The following is a 26481-nucleotide window of genomic DNA, read 5'->3' on the forward strand; positions in this document are numbered from 1 at the left end:
GGATAGTGGTCTGTAATTCTCTTTTTTGATGGGGTCTTTGGTTTTGGGAGCAAAGTAATGGTGGTCTCATCAAGTGAGTTTGGAAGTTTTTCCTTCCATTTCTATTTTTTGGAAGAGTTTCAGGAGAATAGGTGTTAATTCTTCTTTGAATACTTGGTAGAATCCCCTGGGGAGCCATGTGGTCCTGGGATCTTGTTTGTTGGGAGGTTTTTGATGACCGTTTCAATCTTCTTACTGGTTATGGGTCTGTTCATGTTTTCTGTTTCTTCCTGGTTCAGTTTTGATAGTTTATATGTCTCTAGGAATGCATCCATTTCTTCCAGATGGTTTAATTTGCTTGCTTGTAATATGTGCTTATAATTGTTTGTATTTCTTTGGTGTTGGTTTGTGATTTCTCCTCTTTCATTCATGATTTTATTAATTTGGGTCCTTTTTCTTTTCTTTTTCAACATTTCCTTAGCAATTCGGGGTCTCTTCTGATTCCATACAAATTTTTGGATTATTTACTCCAGCTCTTTGAAGAATACTGGTGGAATTTTGATCGGAATGGCATTAAAAGTATAGGTTGCTCTATGCAGTATAGCTATTCTAACAATGTTTATTCTTCCGATCCAAGAGCATGGAATGGTCTTCCATCTTTTTGTGTCTTCTTCAATTTCTTTCATGAGCGTTCTGTAGTTCCTCGAGTACAGATCCTTTACCTCTTTGGTTAGGTTTATTCCCAGGTATCTTATGGTTCTTGGTGCTATAGTAAATGGAACCAATTCTCTAATTTCCCTTTCTGTATTTTCATTGTTAGTGTATAAGAAAGCCACTGATTTCTGTACATTGACTTTGTATCCTACCACGTTGCTGAATTGTTGTATGAGTTCTAGTAGTTTGGGAGTGGAGTCTTTTGGGTTTTCCATATAAAGAATCATGTCATCTGCAAAGAGAGAGAGAGTTTGACTTCTTCATTGCCAGTTTGGATACCTTTTATTTCTCTTTGTTGTCTGATTGCTGTTTCTAGGACTTCTAATACTATGTTGAACAAGAGTGGTGAGAGTGGGTTTTCTTTTTGATACTTCTGGCCAGGGGTTTATTAATCTTATTCTTTCAGAGAAGCAGCTCCTTTTTTCGTTGATTTGTTCAACTGTTCTTTTGGTTTCTATTTGATTGATTTCTGCTCTGACCTTAATTATAGCACTTTTCCTGCTGGGTTTAGGCTTTATTTGCTGTTCTTTGTCCAGCTGCTTTAGGTGTAGGGTTAGGTTGTGTATTTGAGACCTTTCTTGTTTCTTGAGAAAGGCTTGTATTGCTATATACTTTCCTCTCAGGATCGTCTTTGCTGTGTCCCAAAGATTCTAAAGAGTTGTGTTTTCATTTTCATTTGTTTCCGTGAATTTTTTCAACTCTTCTTTAATTTCCTGGTTGAGCCATTCATTCTTTCGTAGGATGCTCTCTAGCCTCCATGTATCTGAGTTATTTCCCACTTTCCTCTTGTGACTGAGTTCTAGTTTCAGAGCATTGTGGTCTGAAAGTATGCAGGGAATGATCCCAATCTTTTGGTACCGGTTGAGACCTGGATCTGTGACCCAGGATGTGATCTATTCTGGAGAATGTTCCATGTGCACTAGCACTAGAGAAGAATGTGTATTCTATTGCTTTGGAATGGAATGTTCTGAATATATCTGTGATGTCCATCTGGTCCAATGTGCCATTTAAGGCCTTTAAGTGTTTGCTGATCTTTTGCTTGGATGATCTGTGTATTTCAGTGAGGGGGGGTGTTAACGTCCCCTACTATTATTTTATTATTGTCGATGTGTTTCTTTGGTTTTGTTATTAATTGGTTTATATAGTTGGCTCCCATGCTGGGGGTATAGATACTTAAAATTGTTAGATCTTCTTGTTGGAAAGGCCCATTACATAAGATATAGTGTCCTTCCTCATCTCTTATTACAGTCTTTGGCTTAAAATCTGATTTATTTGATATAAGGATTGCCACCCCCAGCCTTCCTTCAATGTCCATTAGCACGGTAAATTGTTTTCCACCCTGTCTCTTTAAATTTGGAGGTGTCTTTGGATCTAAAGTGAGTCTCTTGCAGACAGCCTATCAATAGGTCTTTTTTTTTTTTTTAATCCATTCTGATACCCTGTGTGTTTTGATTGGGGTATTTAGCCCATTGGTGTTCAGGGTAACTATTTAAAGATATTAATTTAGTGCCACTGTATTGCCTGTAAGGTGACGGTTGCTGTATATTGTCTCTGTTCCTTTCTGGTCTGTGTTACTTTTAGGCTCTCTCTTTGCTTAGAGGACCCCTTTCAGTATTTCCTGTAGGGTTGATTTGGTGTTTGCAAATTCTTTTAATTTTTGTTTGTCCTGGAAGCTTTTTATCTCTCCTCCTATTTTCAATGAGAGCCTAACTGGGTATAGTATTCCTGGGTGCATAATTTTCTCATTTAGTGCTCTCAATCTATCACACCAGTTCTTTCGGGTCGGCCAGGTCTATGTGGATAACTCTGTTGCCAATTTAATATTTCTACCATTGTATTTACAGACTTCTTGTCCCGAGATGCTTTCAGGATTTTCTCTTTGTCTCTAGCACTTGCTAGTTTTATAATTAGATGATGGGGTGTTGACCTATTTTTGTTGATTTTGAGGGGGGTTCTGTCTGCCTCCTGGATTTTGATGCCTGTTGCATTCCCCAAGTAAGGGAAATTCTCTGCTATAATTTGCTCCAATATACTTTCTGCGCCTCTCTCTCTCCTTCTTCTGGGATCCCAATTATTCTAATATTGTTTCATCTTATAGTATCACTTATTTCTTGAGTTCTGATCCAATAGTTGCTTATCTCTCTTTTTCTAAGCTTCTTTATTCTCCATCATTTGGTCTTCTATATCACCAATTCTGTCTTCTGCACCATTTATCCTAGCAGTTAGAACCTCCATTTTTTATTGCACCTCATTAATAACCTTTTTGATTTTGAGTGGTTAGATTTTAGTTGTTTCTCCAGAAAGGGATTCTCTAGTATCCTCCATGCTTTTTCCAAACCCAGCTAATATCTTTATAGTCATCATTCTGAATCCTAGTTCTGACATCTTACTAATGTGAATATTGATTAGGTCCCTGGTAGTTGGTACCGGTTTTGTTTTTTTTTTGAGGTGAGTTTTTACATTTTGTCATTTTCTTCAGAGAAGAATAGATGAATGAGAGAACAAAATGCTCAAAGGGTAGCAACGACCCCAGAAAAATACACACTACGCAAATCAGAAGAGACCCAAAACCTGGGGAAAGGAAAGGGAAAAAAGATAAATTAAAAGAAGAATTTGATCACGCTGATGAATAGAACAGAGTCACGTACTAGATTTTGGCACCTCTCAGAATTTTAAAGAAAGAAAAACCTTTATATACACAAAGGTAAGGGTAAATATGGTGAAGTGATGGAATAGGACTGTAAAGATGAAAATTTTAAAAGATTTTTAAAAGGAAATTGATAAGAATTTGGTGGAGAAAAGAGGGAAAAAGTTAAAAAAAAAAAAGGATGGAATGTGATGAGGTAGGAGAGTAGAACAAAGCCATACACTAGATTTAAAGTATATATTGGTTTGTCAGAAGAACCTGTATCACAAAATTTTGAAGGAAAAAAAGTATATATCTACACATAGAGACAATGCGGTTCTATCAATAAGGGGTTAGAATATGAGTGTAAAATGAAAATTTAAAAAGATTTAAAAAAGATATTGGTTGAAAAAGGGGAGACAAACCATGAGAGACTGTGGACTCTGAGAAACAAACTGAGCGTTTTGGAGGGGAGGGGAGGAGATGGGTGAGCCTGGTGATGGGTATTAAGGAGGGCATGTATTGCATGGAGCACTGGATGTGGTGTATAATCAATGAATCTTGTAACACTGAAAAAATAAATTAAAATTTAAATAAAAGGAAAGAATAAAAATAAAAATAGAAAAAGAACAAATAAAGAAAATTTTAAAAATTAACTTTGAAAGATGAAAGAATCATGGGGAAAAAGCCATGAATTCTATGCTCTGTATTCCCCTTTGATTTGCAGTTCTCTTTCATCTGTAAACTTTGTCTTGGTTGAATGTTCTTGCTGATCTTCTGGAGAAGGGGCCTATTGCAGTGATTCTCAAATGTCTTGTCCAGGTGGAAGTGCCTCGCCCTTGCCAGGGTCCAGACTAAGGAATCTGCGCGGGTTTGCTGTTGGTAGCTTTTGTTCCCTGAAAGCTTTTTCCATACAGCTTTGGGGGATGGAATGAAAATGGTACCCTCCCAATCTGCAGCTCTGGAGGAGGAGAGATCTTGGGGTCCTACTCCTCAGTGTGCCCTCAGAGAAAAGCAGTCAATCACTCTTGTCTTCCTGGTCTCCAGCCTGCACTTTGTGCTCATCTGGTCTGTGATCAAGTGTTTCTATCTCTGGCATATGACCCCGTTTGTAGTTTCCAAATCCTGCAGATTTCTGTGGTCTTCTCCTGTGCTGCCGCTCCCCATACTGCTCCTCCCAGGGGAGGAAGGAGAGTCTCCCAGGGTCTGCTGCTCATTGGGTCCCTGATTGAGGAGTCGTGGCCCAAATGTGCTGGGGATCATTGTTTATGGCGACCCCAAGGTGTGAGCCCACTCCTTGGCTCCTTCTTTGCAGCTGGCTTCCCCACTGTGATACCTGGGAGTTCTGCCATACTCAGACACCCCTGGTCTTTCTGTGACTTCGATGGTTCTGAGACCACACTGTCCCAGTGAGGCTTCCACCCCCCACTTAGCCACTGGAGCCATGTCCCTCAGTGGAACCAACTTCTAAAAATTCTGATTTTGTGTTCCGTTGCTCTGTCACTTGCCAGGAGTCTGCTTACCGAGGGTCCCTCCCCCTATTGTCTATCTTCCCAAATATCACCTGGGTTCATATCTTTGCATGTCCTACCTTCCGAAAGTTGTGGCTTTTCTGTTCATAGAATTGCTGCTATTTTTTCCTTCAATCTCCTGTTGATTTTGTAGGTGTTCAGAATGCTTTGATAACTATCTAGCTGAATTCTTGGGAGGAGACAAAATTTAGGTCTCCTATTCCTCCGTTATCTTGCTCCTGGGGTTTTTCTTTTTCAAGTTTTACACAAGGCTTGCAGCAAGGGAGATGGGAAAGGGCAAGTTAAAAAGGTCTTTGTTCTTACCGAGATTCAGATTTCTTGAATAAGTACTATTTGAATTATTTCAGGTCTTTGGTTTACTTCTAGAGTTCTATAAAATTTGATTTTGAATGTTTTTGCCAGGATTCTAATTGCTTTTATTAAGGAAGGGCTTTTTAGAGATCCTTCTCTGCCATTCCTGCTGATACCATTTTATATTTTGTTTCTTAAGCTATTATAAAATCTCACTTATGGTAAATCACTTTTTTCTTTTTAATAAATGAAGATACTGAAACTCCCAAGGTTTAAATTGAGTTATTAAAATTTATTACTTCAGCTGTTATACTAAACATAAAGAAGGATATTTTTTCTTTTATTGTTTGTTATGATTTCAGGAAATTTTTTTTCTTCATAGCTTGTTGCAGGATTTAAAGGTTAATACAGAGAAAGAACAATCTGTCAATTCCAGTACATGAAATTAAAATAGTAAGCTTTCAGTCATTATTAGCTATTATCAATAATGTCCTTTTCTTCATCTTCCTCCTTTCAGTACAGTTCATTGGAACTTTTTCCTCTTATACCATAGCAGAGCAACTGTAACAACCTCTGAGAATAATAGATTGGAATTGAGAAAAGTTGGTAATGAAATTTCCTTTCTCTGAAAATTGTTTTTATTATGTAATTGAAACTTTGATTCTTATTGCTGTGTATGAATGCTCAGAGGGAATAACTGAAGCACAGATATCAACTTCAGTATCTGGAAAGCCAACAAATGAGCATAGTGTAGTTTTGTGCATGGGACACTGAATGAGATCAGGAAGCAAAGTCTGGGATATAGTCTTTATCTACTACCAAAAAAGCTATATGACTTTGGCATTTTTCTGCCCCTCACAGTTTCATCTGGGAATTTTCATAGAGTTGAATTACATGTCCTCTGAGGTCTTTTTTAGTTTTTTGGGCTTTATTCAGTTGAAAGTTGTATCTTTTGAAGAAAATTACAAATGTATTTAATGTAAGACTATTCCTTTTAGAGTAAAGTACTCAATAAAGACATAAGTAGTGAGGCTTTACTAGAAAGGTTTGCATTAATTTTTTACTCTAAAATACCACATTATATAAATAAATAAAATACATTATGTGTTTTATAGGAAAAAATGACAATATGAATTTAATATCTTTTGTATTCTTTGTTTTAGGTTGGTACAGAGGAGTTTCAACAAAGAAGCCAAATGTAAAGGTAATGAAAAGTTTATTGTTATCCTTTCTAATGTAAGAAGCGACCTAGTATGTTTATTTGCTATAAAAACAATTCTTACTTGTCCATCTTTTAAGCTTTTACCATAGCCACACTCTTTCTTTACTTTACAGAGCTATATTAGACCTTACCCTACTCTATGTCAGCAGCATTAAAATTTTTTTTAAAAGGACAGAAAATAGATGTATGATCATAGCTGCAAAACTCATTTTGAAAAAGCCTATTTGAGATATTAATATTTTTTCCTTCAAGTATTTGACAAAAAGTAAATTGACCTCATAGCCAACACCAAAGAAATACAAACAATTGTAAGAGAATATTGTAAATAATTACACGCCAACAAATTGGGCAAGTTGGAAGAAATGGATAAATTCCTAGAAACATGTAAAGTACCAAAACTGAAACAGTAAGAAATAGAAAACTTAAACAGACCCACAACAGGCAAAGAAATTGTAATAAAAAATCTCCCAACAAATAAAAATGTAGGGCCTGGTAGCTTCTTAGGGGAATTCTACCAAATATTTATTTATTTAAAAGAATTTATTTGTTTATTTGACAGTGAGAGAGGAAACATAAACAGAGGGAGTGGGAGAAGGAGAAGCAGACCTCCCGTCAAGCAGGGAGGCTGATGTGGTCCTGGATCCCAGGATGCTAGGATCATGACCTGAGCCAAAGACAGATACTTAATGACCGAGCCATGCAGGTGCCCCTATACCAAACACTTAAAAAAGAATTAATATCTATTCTTCTAAGCTGTTCCAAAAAAACAGAAATGGAAGGAAAATTTCTAAACTCATTCTTTGAGTCCAGCATTACCTTAATCTTAAAAAGACCCCATGGAAAATGAGAATTACAGACCAATATCCCAGATGAACATGGATAAAGAAATTCTTACCAAGGGGATGCCTGGGTGGCTCAGTCCATTAAGCATCTTCCTTTGGCTCAGGTCATGATCCCATGGTCCTGGGATTGAATCCTGCATCAGGCTCCTTGCTCAGCAGGGAGTCAGCTTCTCCCTCTGCCTGCTCTGCCTGCTCTTCCTGCTGCTCTCCCTGCTTGTGCACTTGCTCTGTGTCTCGGTTTCTCTCTCTCTCTCTCTGAACAAATGAATAAACTCTTAAAAAAATTCTTACTAAGATAGTAGCTAATAGGATCCAACAATACGTTGAAAGGGTTATTCACCTCAACCAAGTGGGTTTATTCCTGTGTTGCAGAAGTGGTTCAGTGTCCACATACCAATCAACTTGATACACCACAATAACAAAAGAAAGGATAAGAACTATATGATCTCCTTAATAGATGTAGAAAAGCATTTGACAAAATACACCATTTCTTGATAAAAACCATCCACAATGGAACGATAGAAGGAATATACTTGAATATCATAAATGCCATATATGAAAGATCTATCCTCAGTAGGGAAGAACTGAGAGCTTTTCCCCTATGGTTAGGTACATTAAGGGATGTTCACTGTCGCCACTGTTGTTCAGTATAGTACTGGAAGTCCTAGCCTCAGCAATCCGACAACAAAAAGAACTAAATTAAAAGCATGCAGATTGGTAAAGAAGTCAAACTTTTACTCTCTGCAGATGACATGATGGTCTATGGAGAGAACCCAAAGACTCCACCAAAAAATTGCTAGAACTCATACAAGAATTCAGCAAAGTCACAGGATATAAAATCAATGCACAGAAATCTGTTGTATTTCTGTACACCAATAATGGATCATCAGAAAAAGAAATCAAGGAATTGATCCTGTTTACAGTTGCACTAAAAACTCCAAGATACTTAGGCATAAACCTAACTAAAGAGGTAACAGATGGGTACTCTGAAAACTATAGAACACTTATGAAAGAAATTGAGGAAGACAAAAAACTGGAAAAATCTTCCATGCTCATGGATTGGAAGAAAAAATATTGTTAAAATATGCATACTACTCAAAGCTGTCTACACATTCAGTGCAATCCCTCCCAAAATAGCATGAGCATTTTTCACAGAGCTGGAAGAAAAAATTCTAAAATTAATACAGAATCAGAAAATACCCTGAAAATCCAAAATAATGTAGAAAAAAAAAGAGCAAAGCTAGAGGAATCACAGTTCTGGACTTCAAGCTGTATTACAAAGCAATAGTCATCAAAACAGTATGGTAGTAGCACAAAAACAGACACATAGATCAATGGAACAGAATAGAAAACCCAGAAATGGACCTCACCTGATCTTCAACAAAACAGGAAAGAATATCTAATGGAGAAAAGATAATCTCTTCAACAAATGGTGTTGGAGAAGTTGGGACAGCCACATGAAGAAGAATGAAACTGAACCACTTTCTTAAACGGTACACAAAATAAATTCAAAGGAGAAGAAAGACCTAAATATGAGATAGGAATCCATCAAAATCCTAGAGGAAAACACAGGCAGCATCCTCTTTGACCTCAGCCTCAGCAATTTCTTGCTAGACATGTCTCCAGAGGCAGGGGAAACAAAAGCAAAAGTAAACTATTGGGATTTCATCAGGATGAAAAGCTTCTTCACAGCAAAGGAAACAGTCAACTAAACCAAAAGCCAACTGACAGAATGGGAGAAGACATTTGCAAGTGACATATCAGATGAAGGGCTAGTATCCAAAACCTATAAAGAACTTATTGGACTCAACACTCAAAGAACAAATAATCCAATCAAGAAATGGGCAGAAGACATGAGCAGACATTTCTCCAATGAAGACATCCGGATGGCCAACAGACACATGAAAACGTGCTCAGCATTACTTGACATCAGGGAAATACAAATCAAAACCACAAGACCGGGGCGCCTGGGTGGCTCAGTGGGTTAAGGCGCTGCCTTCGGCTCCGGTCATGATCTCAGGGTCCTGGGATCGAGTTCCGCGTTGGGCTCTCTGCTTGGCAGGGAGCCTGCTTCCCTTCCTCTCTCTCTGCCTGCCTCTCTGCCTACTTGTGATCTCTCTCTGTCAGGTGAATAAATAAAATCTTAAAAAAAAAAAACCCACAAGACCAATGATGTACTATACCTTGGCTAATTGAATGAAAAAAAAAAAAACCAGAATGAGATACCACTTCACACCAGTCAGAATGGTTAAATTAACAAATCAGGAAATAGCAGTTGGTGATGATGCGGAGAATGGGAACCCTCTTTACACTGCTGGTGGGAATCCAAACTGGTGCAGCCATTCTAGAAAACAGTATGGAGGTTACTCAAAAAGTTAAATGTAGAGCTCCCCTATGACCCAGCAACTCTACTCAAAGGATACAAAAATAGTGTTTTGAAGGGGCACATGCACCCCAATATTTAGCAGCAATGTCCAAAATAGCCAAACTGTAAAAAGAGCCCAGGTGCTCGTCGAAGGATGAATGGATAAAGAATATGGAGTGTGTACACACACACACACACACACACACACACACACACACACCCCACATGAATATTATACAGCCACCAAAAAGAATGAAGTGTTGCCATTTGCAACAGTGTGGATGGAACTAGAGGGTATTATGATAGTGAAATAAGTTACTCAGAAAAAGACAATTATCATATTTCACTTGTGGAATTTAAGAAACAAAACAGATGAATATAAGGGAAGGGAAGGAAAAATAAAAGATAAAAACAGAGAAGAAGGCAAACCATAGGAGACTCTTTAACTATAGGGAGAAAACTGAGGGTTGTTGGAGGGAGGTGGGTGAGGTTATGGGGTAATTTGATGATGGGCATTAAGGAGGGCACTTGTGAAAATGAGCACTGGGTGTATATTCAAGTGATGAATCACTAAACTCTACCCCTGAAGCTAATGATACACTAAATGTTAACTAAATTGAATTTAAACAAAAAACTTCTTGAGGAGGGCATGTGTGGTGATGGGTATTGGATATTATATTGCGACTAATGAATCGTTGAACACTATGTCAAAGCCTAATTATGTCAATTATGATATGGTTTCATTTATTTGTGGAACATAAGGAATAGCATTCAGGGCATTAGGAGAAGGAATGGAAAAATGAATGGAGGGGAACAGAGAGGGAAATGAACCATGAGAGACTGTGGACCATGAGGAACAAATTGAGGGTTTTAGAGGGGACAGAAGTGGGGGGATGGGTGAGCCCAGTGGTGGATATTAAGGAGGGTACGTGTTGCTTGGGGCACTGGGTGTTATACGTAAACAGTGAATCATGGAACTCTACATCAAAAACTAATGTATTGTATGGTGACTAATGTAACATAATTTAAAAAAATGATGTATTATGTATCGGTTAATTGAACATAATAAAAATGAATAAAAAAATTTTTTAAAAGTAAATTGAGTGAAATAAGTCAAGGAGAGAGAGTCAATTATCACATGGTTTCACTTATTTGTGGAGCATAACCAATAGCATGGAGGACATGGGGAGTTAGAGAGGAGAAGGGAGTTCGGGGAAATTGGAAGGGGAGGTGAACCATGAGAGACCATGGACTCTGAAAAACAATCTGAGGGTTTTGAAGGGGTGGGGGGTGGGAGGTTGGGGTACCAGGTGGTGGGTATTATAGAGGGCACAGATTGCATGGAGCACTGGGTGTGGTGCAAAAATAATGAATATTGTTGTGCTGAAAATAAATAATTTGTTGTCGCAAATGGCAAGATTTCATTTCTTTTGATGGCTGCATAGTATTCCATTGTGTATATATACCACATCTTCTTGATCCATTCATCTGTGGATGGACATCTAGGTTCTTTCCATAGTTTGGCTATTGTGGACATTGCTGCTATAAACATTCAGGTGCATGTGCCCCTTTGGATCACTACGTTTGTATCTTTAGGGTAAATACTCAGTAGTGCAATTGCTGGGTCATAGGGCAGTTCTATTTTCAACATTTTGAGGAACCTCCATGCTGTTTTCCAGAGTGGTTGCACCATCTTGCATTCCCACCAACAGTGTAGGAGGGTTCCCCTTTCTCCGCATCCTCGCCAGCATCTGTCATTTCCTGACTTGTTGATTTTAGCCATTCTGACTGGTGTGAGGTGATACTCATTGTGGTTTTGATTTGTATTTCCCTGATGCCGAGTGATATGGAGCACTTTTTCATGTGTCTGTTGGCCATCTGCATGTCTTCTTTGCAGAAATGTCTGTTCATGTCTTCTGCCCATTTCTTGATTGGATTATTTGCTCTTTGGGTGTTGAGTTTGCTAAGTTCTTTATAGATTTTGGACACTAGTCCTTTATCTGATATGTCATTTGCAAATATCTTCTCCCATTCTGTCAGTTGTCTTTTGATTTTGTTAACTGTTTCCTTTGCTGTGCAAAAGCTTTTGATCTTGATGAAATCCCAATAGTTCATTTTTGCCCTTGCTTCCTTTGCCTTTGGCGATGTTCCTAGGAAGATGTTGCTGCGACTGAGGTCGAAGAGGTTGCTGCCTGTGTTCTCCTCAAGGATTTTGATGGATTCCTTTCTCACATTGAGGTCCTTCATCCATTTTGAGTCTATTTTTGTGTGTGGTGTAAGGAAATATTCCAATTTCATTTTTCTGCATGTGGCTGTCCAATTTTCCCAACACCATTTATTGAAGAGGCTGTCTTTTTTCCATTGGACATTCTTTCCTGCTTTGTCGAAGATTAGTTGAACATAGAGTTGAGAGTCTATTTCTGGGCTCTCTATTCTGTTCCATTGATCTATGTGTCTGTTTTTGTGCCAGTACCATGCTGTCTTGCTGATGACAGCTTTGTAATAGAGCTTGAAGTCCGGAATTGTGATGCCACCAACGTTGGCTTTCTTTTTCAATATCCCTTTGGCTATTCGAGGTCTTTTCTGGTTCCATATAAATTTTAGAATTATTTGTTCCATTTCTTTGAAAAAGATGGATGGTACTTTGATAGGAATTGCATTAAATGTGTAGATTGCTTTAGGTAGCATAGACATTTTCACAATATTTATTCTTCCAATCCAGGAGCATGGAACATTTTTCCATTTCTTTGTGTCTTCCTCAATTTCTTTCATGAGTACTTTATAGATTTCTGAGTATAGATTCTGTGCCTCTTTGGTTAGGTTTATTCCTAGGTATCTTATGGTTTGGGGTGCAATTGTAAATGGGATTGACTCCTTAATTTCTCTTACTTCTGTTTTGTTGTTGGTGTAGAGAAATGCAACTGATTTCTGTGCATTGATTTTATATCCTGACACTTTACTGAATTCCTGTACAAGTTCTAGCAGTTTTGGAGTGGAGTCTTTTGGGTTTTCCACATATAGTATCATATCATCTGCGAGGAGTGATAATTTGACTTCTTCTTTGCCGATTTGGATGCCTTTAATTTCCTTTTGTTGTCTGATTGCTGAGGCTAGGACTTCTAGTACTATGTTGAATAGCAGTGTTAATAATAATGGACATCCCTGCCGTGTTCCTGACCTTAGCAGAAAAGCTTTTAGTTTTTCTCCATTGAGAATGATATTTGCGGTGGGGTTTTCATAGATGGCTTTGATGATATTGAGGTGTGTGCCCTCTATCCCTACACTTTGAAGAGTTTTGATCAGGAAGGGATGCTGTACTTCGTCAAATGCTTTTTTCAGCATCTATTGAGAGTATCATCTGGTTCTTGTTCTTTCTTTTATTGATGTGTTGTATCACATTGACTGATTTGCAGATGTTGAACCAACCTTGAAGCCCTGGAATAAATCCCACTTGGTCGTGGTGAATAATCCTTTTAATGTACTGTTGAATCCTATTGGCTAGTATTTTGGTGAGAATTTTCGCATCTGTGTTCATCAAGGATATTGGTCTATAGCTCTCTTTTTTGATGGGATCCTTGTCTGGTTTTGGGATCAAGGTGATGCTGGCCTCATAAAATGAGTTTGGAAGTTTTCCTTCCATTTCTATTTTTTGGAACAGTTTCAGGAGAATAGGAATTAGTTCTTCTTTAAATGTTTGGTAGAATTCCCCCGGGAAGCCGTCTGGCCCTGGGCTTTTGTTTGGAGATTTTTAATGACTGTTTCAATCTCCTTACTGGTTATGGGTCTGTTCAGGCTTTCTGTTTCTTCCTGGTTCAGTTGTGGTAGTTTATATGTTTCTAGGAATGCATCCATTTCTTCCAGATTGTCAAATTTGTTGGCGTAGAGTTGCTCATAGTATGTTCTTATAATAGTTTGTATTTCTTTGGTGTTAGTTGTGATCTCTCCTCTTTCGTTCATGATTTTATTTATTTGGGTCCTTTCTCTTTTCTTTTTGATAAGTCTGGCCAGGAGTTTATCAATTTTATTAATTCTTTCAAAGAACCAGCTCCTAGTTTCGTTGATTTGTTCTATTGTTTTTTTGGTTTCTATTTCATTGATTTCTGCTCTGATCTTTATGATTTCTCTTCTCCTGCTGGGCTTAGGGTTTCTTTCTTGTTATTTCTCCAGCTCCTTTAGGTGTAGGGTTAGGTTGTGTACCTGAGAACTTTCTTGTTTTTTGAGAAAGGCTTGTACCGCTATATATTTTCCTCTCAGGACTGCCTTTGTTGTGTCCCACAGATTTTGAACCGTTGTATTTTCATTATCATTTGTTTCCATGATTTTTTTCAATTCTTCTTTAATTTCCCGGTTGACCCATTCATTCTTTAGAAGGATGCTGTTTAGTCTCCATGTATTTGGGTTCTTTCCAAACTTCCTTTTGTGGTTGAGTTCTAGCTTTAGAGCATTGTGGTCTGAAAATATGCAGGGAATGATCCCAATCTTTTGATACCGGTTGAGTCCTGATTTAGGACCGAGGATGTGATCTATTCTGGAGAATGTTCCATGTGCACTAGAGAAGAATGTGTATTCTTGTGTTTTGGGATGGAATGTTCTGAATATATCTGTGATGTCCATCTGGTCCAGTGTGTCATTTAAGGCCTTTATTTCCTTGCTGATCTTTTGCTTGGATGATCTGTCCATTTCAGTGAGGGGAGTGTTAAAGTCCCCTACTATTATTGTATTATTGTTGATGTGTTTCTTTGATTTTGTTATTAATTGGTTTATATAGTTGGCTGCTCCCACGTTGGGGGCATAGATATTTAAAATTGTTAAATCTTCTTGTTGGACAGACCCTTTGAGTATGATATAGTGTCCTTCCTCATCTCTTATTATAGTCTTTGGCTTAAAATCTAATTGATCTAAGGATTGCCACTCCTGCTTTCTTCTGATGTCCATTAGCATGGTAAATTCTTTTCCACCCCCTCACTTTAAATCTGGAGGTGTCTTCGGGCTTAAAATGAGTTTCTTGGAGGCAACATATAGATGGGTTTTGTTTTTTTGTCCATTTTGATACCCTGTGTCTTTTGGCAGGGGCATTTAGCCCATTAACATTCAGGGTAACTATTGAGAGATATGAATTTAGTGCCATTGTATTGCCTGTAAGGTGACTGTTACTGTATATGGTCTCTGTTCCTTTCTGATCTACCACTTTTATGCTCTCTCTTTGCTTAGAGGACCCCTTTCAATATTTCCTGTAGAGCTGGTTTGGTGTTTGCAAATTCTTTCAGTTTTTGTTTGTCCTGGAAGCTTTTAATCTCTCCTTCTATTTTCAATGATAGCCTAGCTGGATATAGTATTCTTGGCTGCATGTTTTTCTCATTTAGTGCTCTGAAAATATCATGCCAGCTCTTTCTGGCCTGCCAGGTCTCTGTGGATAAGTCAGCTGCCAATCTAATATTTTTACCATTGTATGTTACAGACTTCTTTTCCCGGGCTGCTTTCAGGATTTTCTCTTTGTCACTGAGACTTGTAAATTTTACTATTAGGTGACGGGGTGTGGGCCTATTCTTATTGATTTTGAGGGGCGTTCTCTGAACCTCCTGAATTTTGATGCTCATTCCCTTTGCCACATTGGGGAAATTCTCCCCAATAATTCTCTCCAGTATACCTTCTGCTCCCCTCTCTCTTTCTTCTTCTTCTGGAATCCCAATTATTCTAATGTTGTTTCGTCTTATGGTGTCACTTATCTCTCGAATTCTCCCCTCGTGGTCCAGTAGCTGTTTGTCCCTCTTTTGCTCAGCTTCTTTATTCTCTATCATTTGGTCTTCTATATCACTAATTCTTTCTTCTGCCTCATTTATCCTAGCAGTGAGAGCCTCCATTTTTGATTGCACCTCATTAATAGCTTTTTTGATTTCAACTTGGTTAGATTTTAGTTCTTTTATTTCTCCAGAAAGGGCTTTTATATCTCTCGAGAGGGTTTCTCTAATATCTTCCATGCCTTTTTCGAGCCCGGCTAGAACCTTGAGAATTGTCATTCTGAACTCTAGATCTGACATATTACCAATGTCTGTATTGATTAGGTCCCTAGCCTTCGGTACTGCCTCTTGTTCTTTTTTTTGTGGTGAATTTTTCCGTCTTGTCATTTTGTCCAGATAAGAGTATATGAAGGAGCAAGTAAAATACTAAAAGGGTGGCAACAACCCCAGGAAAATACGCTTTAACCAAATCAGAAGATATCCCAAATCGTGAGGGGGGAGAAAGGGGATAAAAGGAGGTTCAAAAAGAAAGAAAAAAAGAAAAGAAAAGAATTAAAAAAAATGAAAACGAATAAAGAAAAATATAAAAAAGGAAAAGTATATATATTAGATAAACTAGTTAAAAAACGTTAAAAAAGAAAAGGGTAAAAGTTAAAAAAAATTTTAGCAGAAGAAGAGGAAAAAAATGAAAAAGAAAAAAATTAAATTAACTGCAAGACTAAAAAAATCACAGGTAGAAAGCCATGAGTTCCGTGCTTTGCTTTCTTCTCCTCTGGAATTCTGCTGCTCTCCTTGGTATTGAAACTGCACTCCTTGGTGGGTGAACTTGGTCTTGGCTGGATTTCTTGTTGATCTTCTGGGGGAGGGGCCTGGTGTAGTGATTCTCAAATGTCTTTGCCCCAAGCAGAATTGCACCGCCCTTACCAGGGGCGGGGCTGAGTAATCCGCTCGGGTTTGCTTTCAGGAGCTTTTGTTCCCTGAGCGCTTTCCGTAGAGTTCCGGAGGACGGGAATACAAATGGCGGCCTCCTGGTCTCCGGCCCGGAGGAGCCGAGAGCCCGGGGCCCCGCTCCTCAGTGCGCCCTCAGAGAACAGCGCCCAGTTACTCCCGTCTGCAGGACCTCCAGCCGCGCTCCGAGCTCACAGAGCCTGCGGCCGGTTCAAGGTAACCCCGAGCTATGAGCTTACTGTCGGCTCTGTCTCTGTAGCCGGCTTTCCCGTTCCAATACCCGCAAGCTCTGCGACACTCAGACACCCCCGATCCTTCTGTGACCCTGCGGGACCTGAGGCCACGCTGACCCCGCGTGGGTTTCGCCCCGGTTTAGCCTCTGGAGCGATTCCCTCGGCGGAACAGACTTTTAAAAGTCCTGATTCTGTGCACCATTGCTCCGGTGCTTGCCGGGAGCCGGCCCCTCCCCCCGGGGTCTATCTTCCTGTCGCTTTGGATTCACTTCTCTGCCAGTCTTACCTTTCAGAAAGTGGTTGTTTTCTGTTTCCAGAATTTCTGTTCTTCTCTTCAATCTACTGAAGGATTTGCAGGTGTTTGCAATCTTTAGATAAGATATCTAGCTGATCTCCTGCTAGCTGAAGTAGTCTCAGCCTGCTACTTCTCCGCCATCTTGACTCCATAAAATCTGTGGTTTTTTAGACAAATTAATTTCTAAAATACAAAATGGAAAAAATCTTTAAAATAATTTCAATTAAATGCCCTTGTTGATGACCAAATTCTCATTAAAACATGACACTTCTCCAATAAAGACATACAAATGGCTATCAAACACATGAAAAAATGTTCATCATCACTAGCCATCACGGAGATTCAAATTAAAACTGCCTTGAATATCACCTTACACCAGTTAGAATGGCCAAAATTAGCAAGACAGGAAACAACATGTGTTGGAGAGGATGTGGAGAAGGGGAACCCTCTTCCACTGTTGGTGGGAATGCAAGTTGGTGCAGCCTCTTTGGAGAACAGTGTGGAGATTCCTCAAGAAATTAAAAATAGAACTTCCCTATGACCCTGCCATTGCACTCCTGGGTATTTACCCCAAAGATACAGATGTTGTGAAAAGAAGGGCCATCTGTACCCCAAAGTTTATAGCAGCAATGGCCACGGTCACCAAACTGTGGAAAGAACCAAGATGCTCTTCAACAGAAGAATGTATAAGGAAGATGTGGTCCATATACATGATGGAGTATTATGCCTCCATCAGAAAGTACAAATACCCAACTTCTGTAGCAACATGTACGGGACTGGAAGAGATTATGCTGAGTGAAATAAGACAAGCAGAGAGAGTCAATTATCATATGGTTTCACTTATTTGTGGAGCGTAACAAAAAGCATGGAGGACATGGGGAGTTAGAGAGAAGGGGGTTGGGGTAAATTGGAAGGGGAGGTGAATCATGAGAGACTATGGACTCTGAAAAAACAATCTGAGGGATTTGAAGTGGCAGGGGGGTGGGAGGTCAGGGTTCCAGGTGGTGGGTATTATAGAGGGCACAGATTGCATAGAGCACTGGGTGTGGTCTAAAAATAATGATACTGTTATGCTGAAAATAAATAAATTAAAAAAATGACAATTGACTAAATAAATAAAAAAATAAATAAATGAGGGAAAAAAAACATGGATGTATTATTTGCTCCAGCTCTTTGAAGAATACTGGTGGAATTTTGATCGGAATGGCATTAAAAGTATAGGTTGCTGTAGGCAGTATAGACATTTTAACAATGTTTATTCTTCCGATACAACTGCATGGAATGGTCTTCCATCTCTTTGTGTCTTCTTCAGTTTCTTTCATGAGTATTCTATAGTTCCTCGAGTACAGATCCTTTACCTCTTTGGTTAGGTTTATTCCCAGGTATCTTATGGTTCTTGGTGCTATAGTAAATGGAACCGATTCTCTAATTTCCCTTTCTGTATTTTCATTGTTAGTGTATAAGAAAGCCACTGATTTCTGCACATTGACTTTGTATCCTGCCCCGTTGCTGAATTGCTGTATGAGTTTTAGTAGTTTGGGAGTGGAGTCTTTTGGGTTTTCCACAAGAATCATGTCATCTGTGAAGAGAGAGAGTTTGACTTCTTCATTGCCAATTTGGATACCTTCTATTTCTCTTTGTTGTCTGATTGCTGTTGCTAGGACTTTTAATACTATGTTGAACAAGAGTGGTGAGAGTGGGCATCCTTGTCGTGTTCCTGATCTGAACGGGAAGACTGCAAGCTTTTTCCCATTGAGGATGATATTTACTGTGGTTCTTTCATAGATAGATTTTATGAAGTTCAGGAATGTTCCCTCTATCCCTATACTTTGCTGGATTTTTTCAAATGCTTTTTCTGCATCGATTGAGAGGACCATATGGTTCTTCTCTCTTCTCATATTAATTTGTTGTATCACATTGATTGATTTGCAAATGTTGAACCCTCCTTGTAGCCCAGGGATGAATCCCACCTGGTCATGGTGGATAATCTTTTTAATGTGCTGTTGGATCCTGTTTGCTAGGATCTTGTTGAGAATCTTAGCATCAATATTCATCAGTGATATTGGTCTGAAATTCTCCTTTTTGGTAGGGTCTTTGCCTGGTTTGGGGATCAGGGTAATGCTGGCTTCATAGAAAGAGTCTGGAAGTTTTCCTTCTGCTTCAATTTTTTAAAACAGCTTCAGGAGTGTTATTTATATATAGGTGTTATTTCTTCATTTAAAGTTTGGTAGAATTCCCCAGGGAATCCGTCAGGTCCTGGGCTTTTTTTTTTTTTTTTTTTTTTTTATCACTGCTTCAATCTCTTACTAGATATCGGTCTATTCAGGTTGTCAATTGTTTTCACTTACTTGTGGAGCATAACAAATAGCATAGAGAACATGGGGAGTTAGGAGAAGGGAGTTGGGGGAAATTGTAATGGGAGGTGAACCGTGAGAGACTATGGACTCAAAAACAATCTGAGACGCGGTTTGACGTGGCGGGGGGTGGGGTGGGAGGTTGGGGTACCAGGTGGTGGGTATTATAGAGGGCACAGATTGCGTGGAGCACTGGGTGTGATGCAAAAGTAATGAATACTGTTATGCTGAAAATAAATAAATTAAAAATAAAAGAAAAACCATAGGGAAAAAAACATGAATATAAACAAGACTTTTTATGAACTAGGGTTTGTATATTTATTCTTCTACTAATTAATATTAATTTGATCAAACAATATATTTTAAGTGGCAGATATAATACATTTAGGAACATTTTTCTCTGGTAATGCATTTTCAAAATTTTCTACCTACTCTTTCATATAATTAATGTTGACAGTTTTCTTATATTTTTCTGTAGCTTAATATTTAATATATTGTGCTTTTTTCTAATAGCGAAAAATATTGAAATTATCATGTACTGTTTTTATTAAAAAAGAAAATTGTTCAGAATTCTTTTTTTTTAATTTATTTTCAGCATAACAGTATTCATTATTTTTTCACCACACCCAGAGCTCCATGCAGAGGGGACATAGAGAGAGAGAGAGAGAGATCACAGGTAGGGAGAGACAGAGACAGAGAGAGGGATATCACAGGTAGGGAGAGGCAGGCAGAGAGATGGGGGAAGCAGATTTCCCACTGAGCAAGGAGCCCGATGGGGAACTCAATTCTAGGACCCTGAGATCATGACGTGAGCTGATGGCAGATGCTCAACCAGCTGAGCCACCCAGACACCCCAGTCAGAGTTCTATTTTAGAGTGAAGAAAAGGTGCTCAGGATCTCATAGCTATTTTCTAAACTCCTTTTCCTACAACAAAGGTGTTTAGAGACTGTGGGAGAAGCCACTTTGTAATTAATATAAGCAGTGATTTCATAAGCTAATCAAAGTGAAGAAACCAAATTAAACTAATCTTAAATATTAGAGCTCATTTTGTCTAATCAGACTCATTTAATTTCTTTAATTTTGACTAATGTGGTACTTCTGAGATTGTGTATTTTGGTAATACAAACTTCATTTTAGAATCTTAGATTATCATAGCATTTATCAATAATATATCTTGGGGCGCCTGGGTGGCTCAGTGGGTTAAGCCGCTGCCTTCGGCTCAGGTCATGATCTCAGGGTCCTGGGATCGAGTCCCGCATCGGGCTCTCTGCTCAGCAGGGAGCCTGCTTCCTTCTCTCTCTCTCTCTCTGCCTGCCTCTCAGTGTACTTGTAATTTCTCTCTGTCAAATAAATAAATAAAATCTTTAAAAAAAATAATATATCTATATACCTTTTAATAGCTTGCATTTGTATTATTTTTTGTACTTGTATTCTTAAACTTTAACAATTTAACAGATGGAAATAAGATACTTTGCAATGATACTTTGTGGAACCATAGTTAAAATTCTTTAGTGCTTGTAAAATATAATCATTTAATGATTCCACACACTTAGAGTGATAAAAAATGCATTTCTATGTGTCTTTTATTTGTTGTGATATTATAGTCCCAATAAGTAAAAATTCCAGCAGGTTTTTCATAGGTGTTAGTGGTTAAGGAAAATTAAAAGGTGACTTACTAAGATGTCTTGAGTTGTGTGTGACTTATACTAAAAATAAAACTTGAAATAGCTCAAATAAAATAATATCTGAAATAGATAGCAAATATAGTGTTCAGAAATCTTAATAAATAATAAAACATTTATTTCTATAAACAGATTTTAAAATGTCAAAGCTTAATTGTTTTGTTCTTTATGAATACTCTGTAATAAGCTGTCACATTTTTAAGGGAAAAGTAAGGTGATTATAAAATACCGTTTCAGTTACATATTTTTGTGAGCATACACTAACATTGTACAGTTTAAGAGAATGATTTTATGTAGGAAAAATATACTAAGTTTTATGCTCAATGATCTTAAGAATGATAGGTTTTTTGTATTTTGCATTTTTTGAAGACTTTATTTTTACAACATACACTATAGGGTAAAACTTATTTTGGCTGTATAAGTTTAGAAGTCAGAAGTTTTTGAGACATAATATTATCTTCTGGTGAAATGTCATGTTACCTAATTGTTAGGCTTGCTGAAATACTAGTTTTCTTAAGAATATAAAAAAAAATTTAAAAAAAATGAATGAATCTTAAAAAGATAAAAGTAATAAAACCATTGTGCATGTGAAAAAAAGAATATACATAAAGAATTAAAGAATAAGAGAGTAAAATGAGATTAAGAAAAGGACAACAGATATTTGATGATAATTTTGTGTGTTTTATAAAATATATGCTCAAGAGGAAAAGAATGACATTCAAGAGAGTTTATATTTCCCATTTTGTAGTTTCAGGATCAGTTTTTATGTAATTACTGTCAACCTGATATCTAGAATTCTGCCAGATAGCTACACTCATTATATAGTGTTTTACATCGCAAAAGTAGATGAAACTGCAAGAAATGTTTAAGGAATGTTAGTCCAAACTGGCTAGGGCATAATACAGGAAAGTGATGGATGACAAGACTGGGTAGATCCATATTTGAAGACTCTTAAAAGGCTCTTATATACCAAAGACTATAAGGAACGCTAAACAATTTGGAGTTTGTCTCTCTGGCAGTGGGCAATCTACCATTTAACAGAGGCATGGATCTACTATTGCCACACAGCATAATAACTATTTTTTTTATAGATGTACTTATTTATTTGAGAGAGAGAGAGAACAAGTGAGCTGGTAGGGAGGAAGGGGCAGAAGGAGAAGAAGAGAGAGAGAGAGAGAGAATCTCAAGCAGAACCCCTCACTTAGTGTGAAGCCCAACACAGTCCTCAGTCTTATGATCCTGATATCATGACCTGAGCAGAAATTAAGACGTCAGACTTTTAAAAAAAATTTTATTTTAATTTATTAAAATTTATTTTTAATTTATTTTAAGATTTTATTTATTTGTCAGAGAGAGAGAGCATGCAAGAGAGCAAGCACAAGTAGGGAGAAGAGCAGGCAGAGGCAGAAGCAGGCTCCCTACTGAGCAAGGAGCCCAATGTGGGACTCAATCCCAGGACCCTGGGGTCATGACCTGAGCTGAAGGCAGAGGCTTAACTAAGCCACCTGGGTGTCTCAAGAAGCTGACTCCTGATGTTTACTTAATCTGCTGAGCCACCCAGGGGCCCACACACAGCACAATTATGAAATAAAGTTTTACCATCAGGGAAGTGCAAATCAAAACCACAGTACCACCTTACACCTTACACCTGTTAGGATGGTCAAAATGTTGGGGAGGATATAGAGAAAGGAGAACCCTTTTACGCTGTTGGTGGGAATGCAAGCTGGTGCAGCTACTCTGGAAAACAGTATGGAGGTTCCTCAAAAAGTTAAAAATAGAGCTAACCTATGATCCAGCCATTGCACTACTGGGTATTTACCCCAAAGGTACAGATGTAGTGATAAGAAGGGGCACATGCACCCTAATGTTCATAGCAGCAATGTCCACAACAGCCAAACTGTGGAAGGAACCAAGATGTCCTTCAACAGATATATGGATAAAAAAGATGTGGTTCATATATACAAGGGAATATTACTCAGCCATATGATGAATACCCATCATTTGCATCCACATGGAGGAAACTGGAGGGTATTATGCTAAGTGAAATTAGTCAAGCAGAGGAAGACAATTATCATATGGTTTCACTCATATGTGGAATATAAGGAATAGTGCAGAGGCCCATAGGGGAAAGGAGGGAAAAGTGAATGGGAAGAAATCAGAGATGGAGACAAACCATGAGAAGCTCTGGACTCTGGGAGATAAATTGAGGGTTGCAGAAGGGAGCGTTGGGGGATGGGGTAACTGGATGATGGTCTTTAAGGAGGGCACATGATCTATTGAGCACAGGGTGTTATATGCAACTAATGACTCAGTGAACACTACATCAAAAACTAATGATGTACTGTATGTTGTACTTATATAATACATGAACTTAATGAAAAAGGAAAAAATAGAGTTTATTGGAGAAATAGTAAGCTCCTGTTAAAGATACATATTGAAGTGTTTACAGATGCTTTCTAAAATTTGCTCTGAAGTACTGTAGTAGGTAAAAATGTGTATGTGGGATTAATAAATCAAGACTGGTAAAATGTTCATAATCATTAAAGGTGATTGAGAGGTTCATGTAGGTCAGTGTGTTTTTCTGTCTAATTCTATATGTATTTGAAATGGGGATAACATTATTAGTTATTTCATACTTATTTTCATAGAATTGTTACAAGGAATCAATGAACTTACATGCAGCTCTTAACACAGTGTTTAGCACATGATAATAATACAATAAATATTTGCTTCTTTTGTTGTAACAATTACTGCTATGATAGCATAGGACTTGCAAGTGAGACTTTAAAGACTTGACAACACCTTAGAGGACAAAAAAAGAGGAACTAGCACAAGGAGACTGAGAAATAGAGGTGACAGTTGGCTAAGGAGATCTGAAAGTTTTTTCAAGGGGTAATTAATGATTTCAAGTATTGTGGAGTGGTCTAGTAGAATGGGTACTGAGTAGGGGCTATGTTTGGCAGTTAGAAGGCCATTGGTGATTTTTAAGGGAATCTGATTTAATAGCGTGATAGTGGTAGAAAACCAGGGTCTAGTGAGTAGGTTATGGGTGAAAGGAAGAAAATGGATATAGGGTCTAAAGAATATAAGCTTGTTGTTTTGGGGAGTAGAAGACTGATGAACATTTTGAATTTGATTTATGTAAAGATCTAGAAAATACTAATAATTTATAATGCCTTTAGTTCAGTTGTTACCTGTCAATAGTATTGAAGAGATGGATGGATTGCAAAAAGATCTGAGAAAACTTCTGGTGATGATGCAAATTTCTTTATTTTAATTGTGCCCATGACTTCACTGTAAATATACTATATGCCAAAAGGCATCAAATTCCACACTGTAAATATGTACAGTTTAGGGTGTATCAGGTATTCCTCAATTAATTTGTTAAAAAAAGGCAAGTAAATGGCTTTCATATCAAACCCTGAAGATGTGATTTCATATTTATTCTGAGAATTATCATTTCAGTTTCTCAATTTACTTTCTAGTTTTAATGGTTAATTTTGGTACAGACTTGGTCAAATATCAAGTAATACTGAGAATTTTCTAATATTTTTTTATATGAAGGAAAACTGTAGTTGCCGTCAATAGTTCTCCTAACTGAAAACTTTTTTTTTTTTTAAAGATTTTATTTATTTATTTGACAGAGATCACAAGTAGGCAGAGAGGCAGACAGGCAGGCAGAGAGAGAGAGAGAGGAGGAAGCAGGCTCCCCGCTGAGCAGAGAGCCCGATGCGGGGCTCGATCCCAGGACCCTGAGATCATGACCTGAGCCTAAGGCAGAGGTTTAAGCCACTGAGCCACCCAGGTGCCCCTAACTGAAAACTTTTTTAAAGGAGAACTTTTATCATTGTTACTCAGCATTGGAATTCTGTATTTGTGGTTTGGAATTTATCTAACAGACACATATTAAGTGTACTCCATGGATGGGCCTTATTATTAGTGTGTTTGTATTGTTGTAGGTAGGGAGAAAGTGGTAGATGTTGCAAAGAAGGAAGGCTAGGTGATATTTTGTGCCAGGTTTACTCCTTGTGTTTGGAAGTCTTCCAGACAACTCCTAGGTTTGAAGATTTGCTATGAGGACACACAGGATTCATTATATAGTTGCACTCAAAGCTGTGAATTACTGCAGTGAAGAATACAAATCAAAATCAGCAAAGGGAAAAGATTCATGGGCTCAAGTCTAGAGAAATCAGGCAAAAGGTTCCAAGAGAACTTTTCCAATGGAGTCACACAGGACAAACCTAATTCCTCCAACAACACTTTGACAACATGTGTGAAGTGTTGCCAACCAGAGAAGCTTGTTTGAAACCCGGTACCCTGTGTTTTTATTGAAACCCGGTACCCTGTGTTTTTATTGGGCACTGGTCAGATAGATAGCATCTGCCTAATGTGCAACAAATTTTCATACTCCCAGAAGGAAAGCAGGTATTTATCATATGGTTTGTGCCAAATAGTTTAGGCACAATGAGCAAATCTTATCAGTTAATGGCGAGAAACCTACCCAAATTTAAGTTTAAAATAAGTATGAGAGTTTCATTTGGCCCATGTTTTCAGCAACACCTCTCATTTTTAGTCTTTTAAATTTTAGCCATTCATATGGATGGCATAGCAGTATCTTGTTATTATCATAACTTTTATTTCCCTGATGACTAAAGAGGTTGAACACTTTTTCAAATGTTTATTGGCCTTTCACCTCATTTTTCTGTGTAGTGTCTGTTCAAGGCTCATATTTTACTGTTTTTTATAGAATTATATGAATTTGTTATTCTGAATATAAGTCTTCGTAAATATACTCTTTTACTCTGTGTCTTGCCTTTTTTGTTAATTATTTATATTAACATATAATGTATTATTTTCCCCAGGGATACAGGTCTGTGAATTGTCAGGCTTACACATGTCACAGCCCTCACCATAGCACATATCCTCCCCAATGTCCATAACCCAACCACCCTTTCCATACCCCTCCACCCCCAGCAACCCTGTTTTTTTTGTGAGATTAAGAGTCTCTTATGGTTTGTCTCCCTACCGATCCCATCTTGTTTCATTTTTTTCTTCCCTACCCCCAAACCCTCCACTCAGCCTCTCAAATTCCTTATATCAGGGAGATCATATGATAATTGTTTTTCTCTGATTGACTTATTTTGCTCAACATAATACTCTCTAGTTCCATCCACATCATTGCAAATGGCAAGATTTCATTTCTTTTGATGGTTGCATAATATTCCATTGTGTGTGTGTGTGTGTGTGTGTGTGTATGTATACATATATATACATACATATCTTCTTCGTCCATATATATGTACACACACATGTGTATATGTGTACATATGTGTATACATACACACACACACACCAGATGGAAGAAGATGTGATAAAAGAAGATGTGATATACATATATCACATCTTCTTTATCCATTCATCTGTTGATGGACATCTAGGTTCTTTCCATACTTTGGCAATTTGTGGACATTGCTGCTGTGAACATTAGAGTGCACATGCCCCTTCGGATCACTACATTTGTATCTTTAAGGTAATTACCCAGTAGTGAAATTGCTGGGTTGTAGTGTAGCTCTATTTTCAACTTTTTGAGCAACCTCCATGCTGTTTTCCAGAGTGGCTTCACCAGCTTGCATTCCCACGAACAATGTAGGAGGGTTCC

General features: G+C 37.9%; 1 protein-coding gene across 6 annotated transcripts in view; it reads left to right on the forward strand.

Moving 5' to 3' along the window:
* The window catches only part of DOCK3 (dedicator of cytokinesis 3), a 562865-nt gene that overhangs the window by 163886 nt on the left and 372498 nt on the right, over positions 1–26481 (forward strand). For all 6 annotated transcript variants that reach the window (XM_032320930.1, XM_032320975.1, XM_032320941.1 and 3 more), the window contains exon 3: positions 6306–6346. In XM_032320930.1, the coding sequence (XP_032176821.1) occupies positions 6306–6346 (41 nt within the window). The remainder of the gene's footprint in view (positions 1–6305; positions 6347–26481) is intronic.

The sequence above is a fragment of the Mustela erminea genome, chromosome 1 (genome assembly GCF_009829155.1).
Source record: "Mustela erminea isolate mMusErm1 chromosome 1, mMusErm1.Pri, whole genome shotgun sequence".
NCBI lineage: Eukaryota > Metazoa > Chordata > Mammalia > Carnivora > Mustelidae > Mustela > Mustela erminea.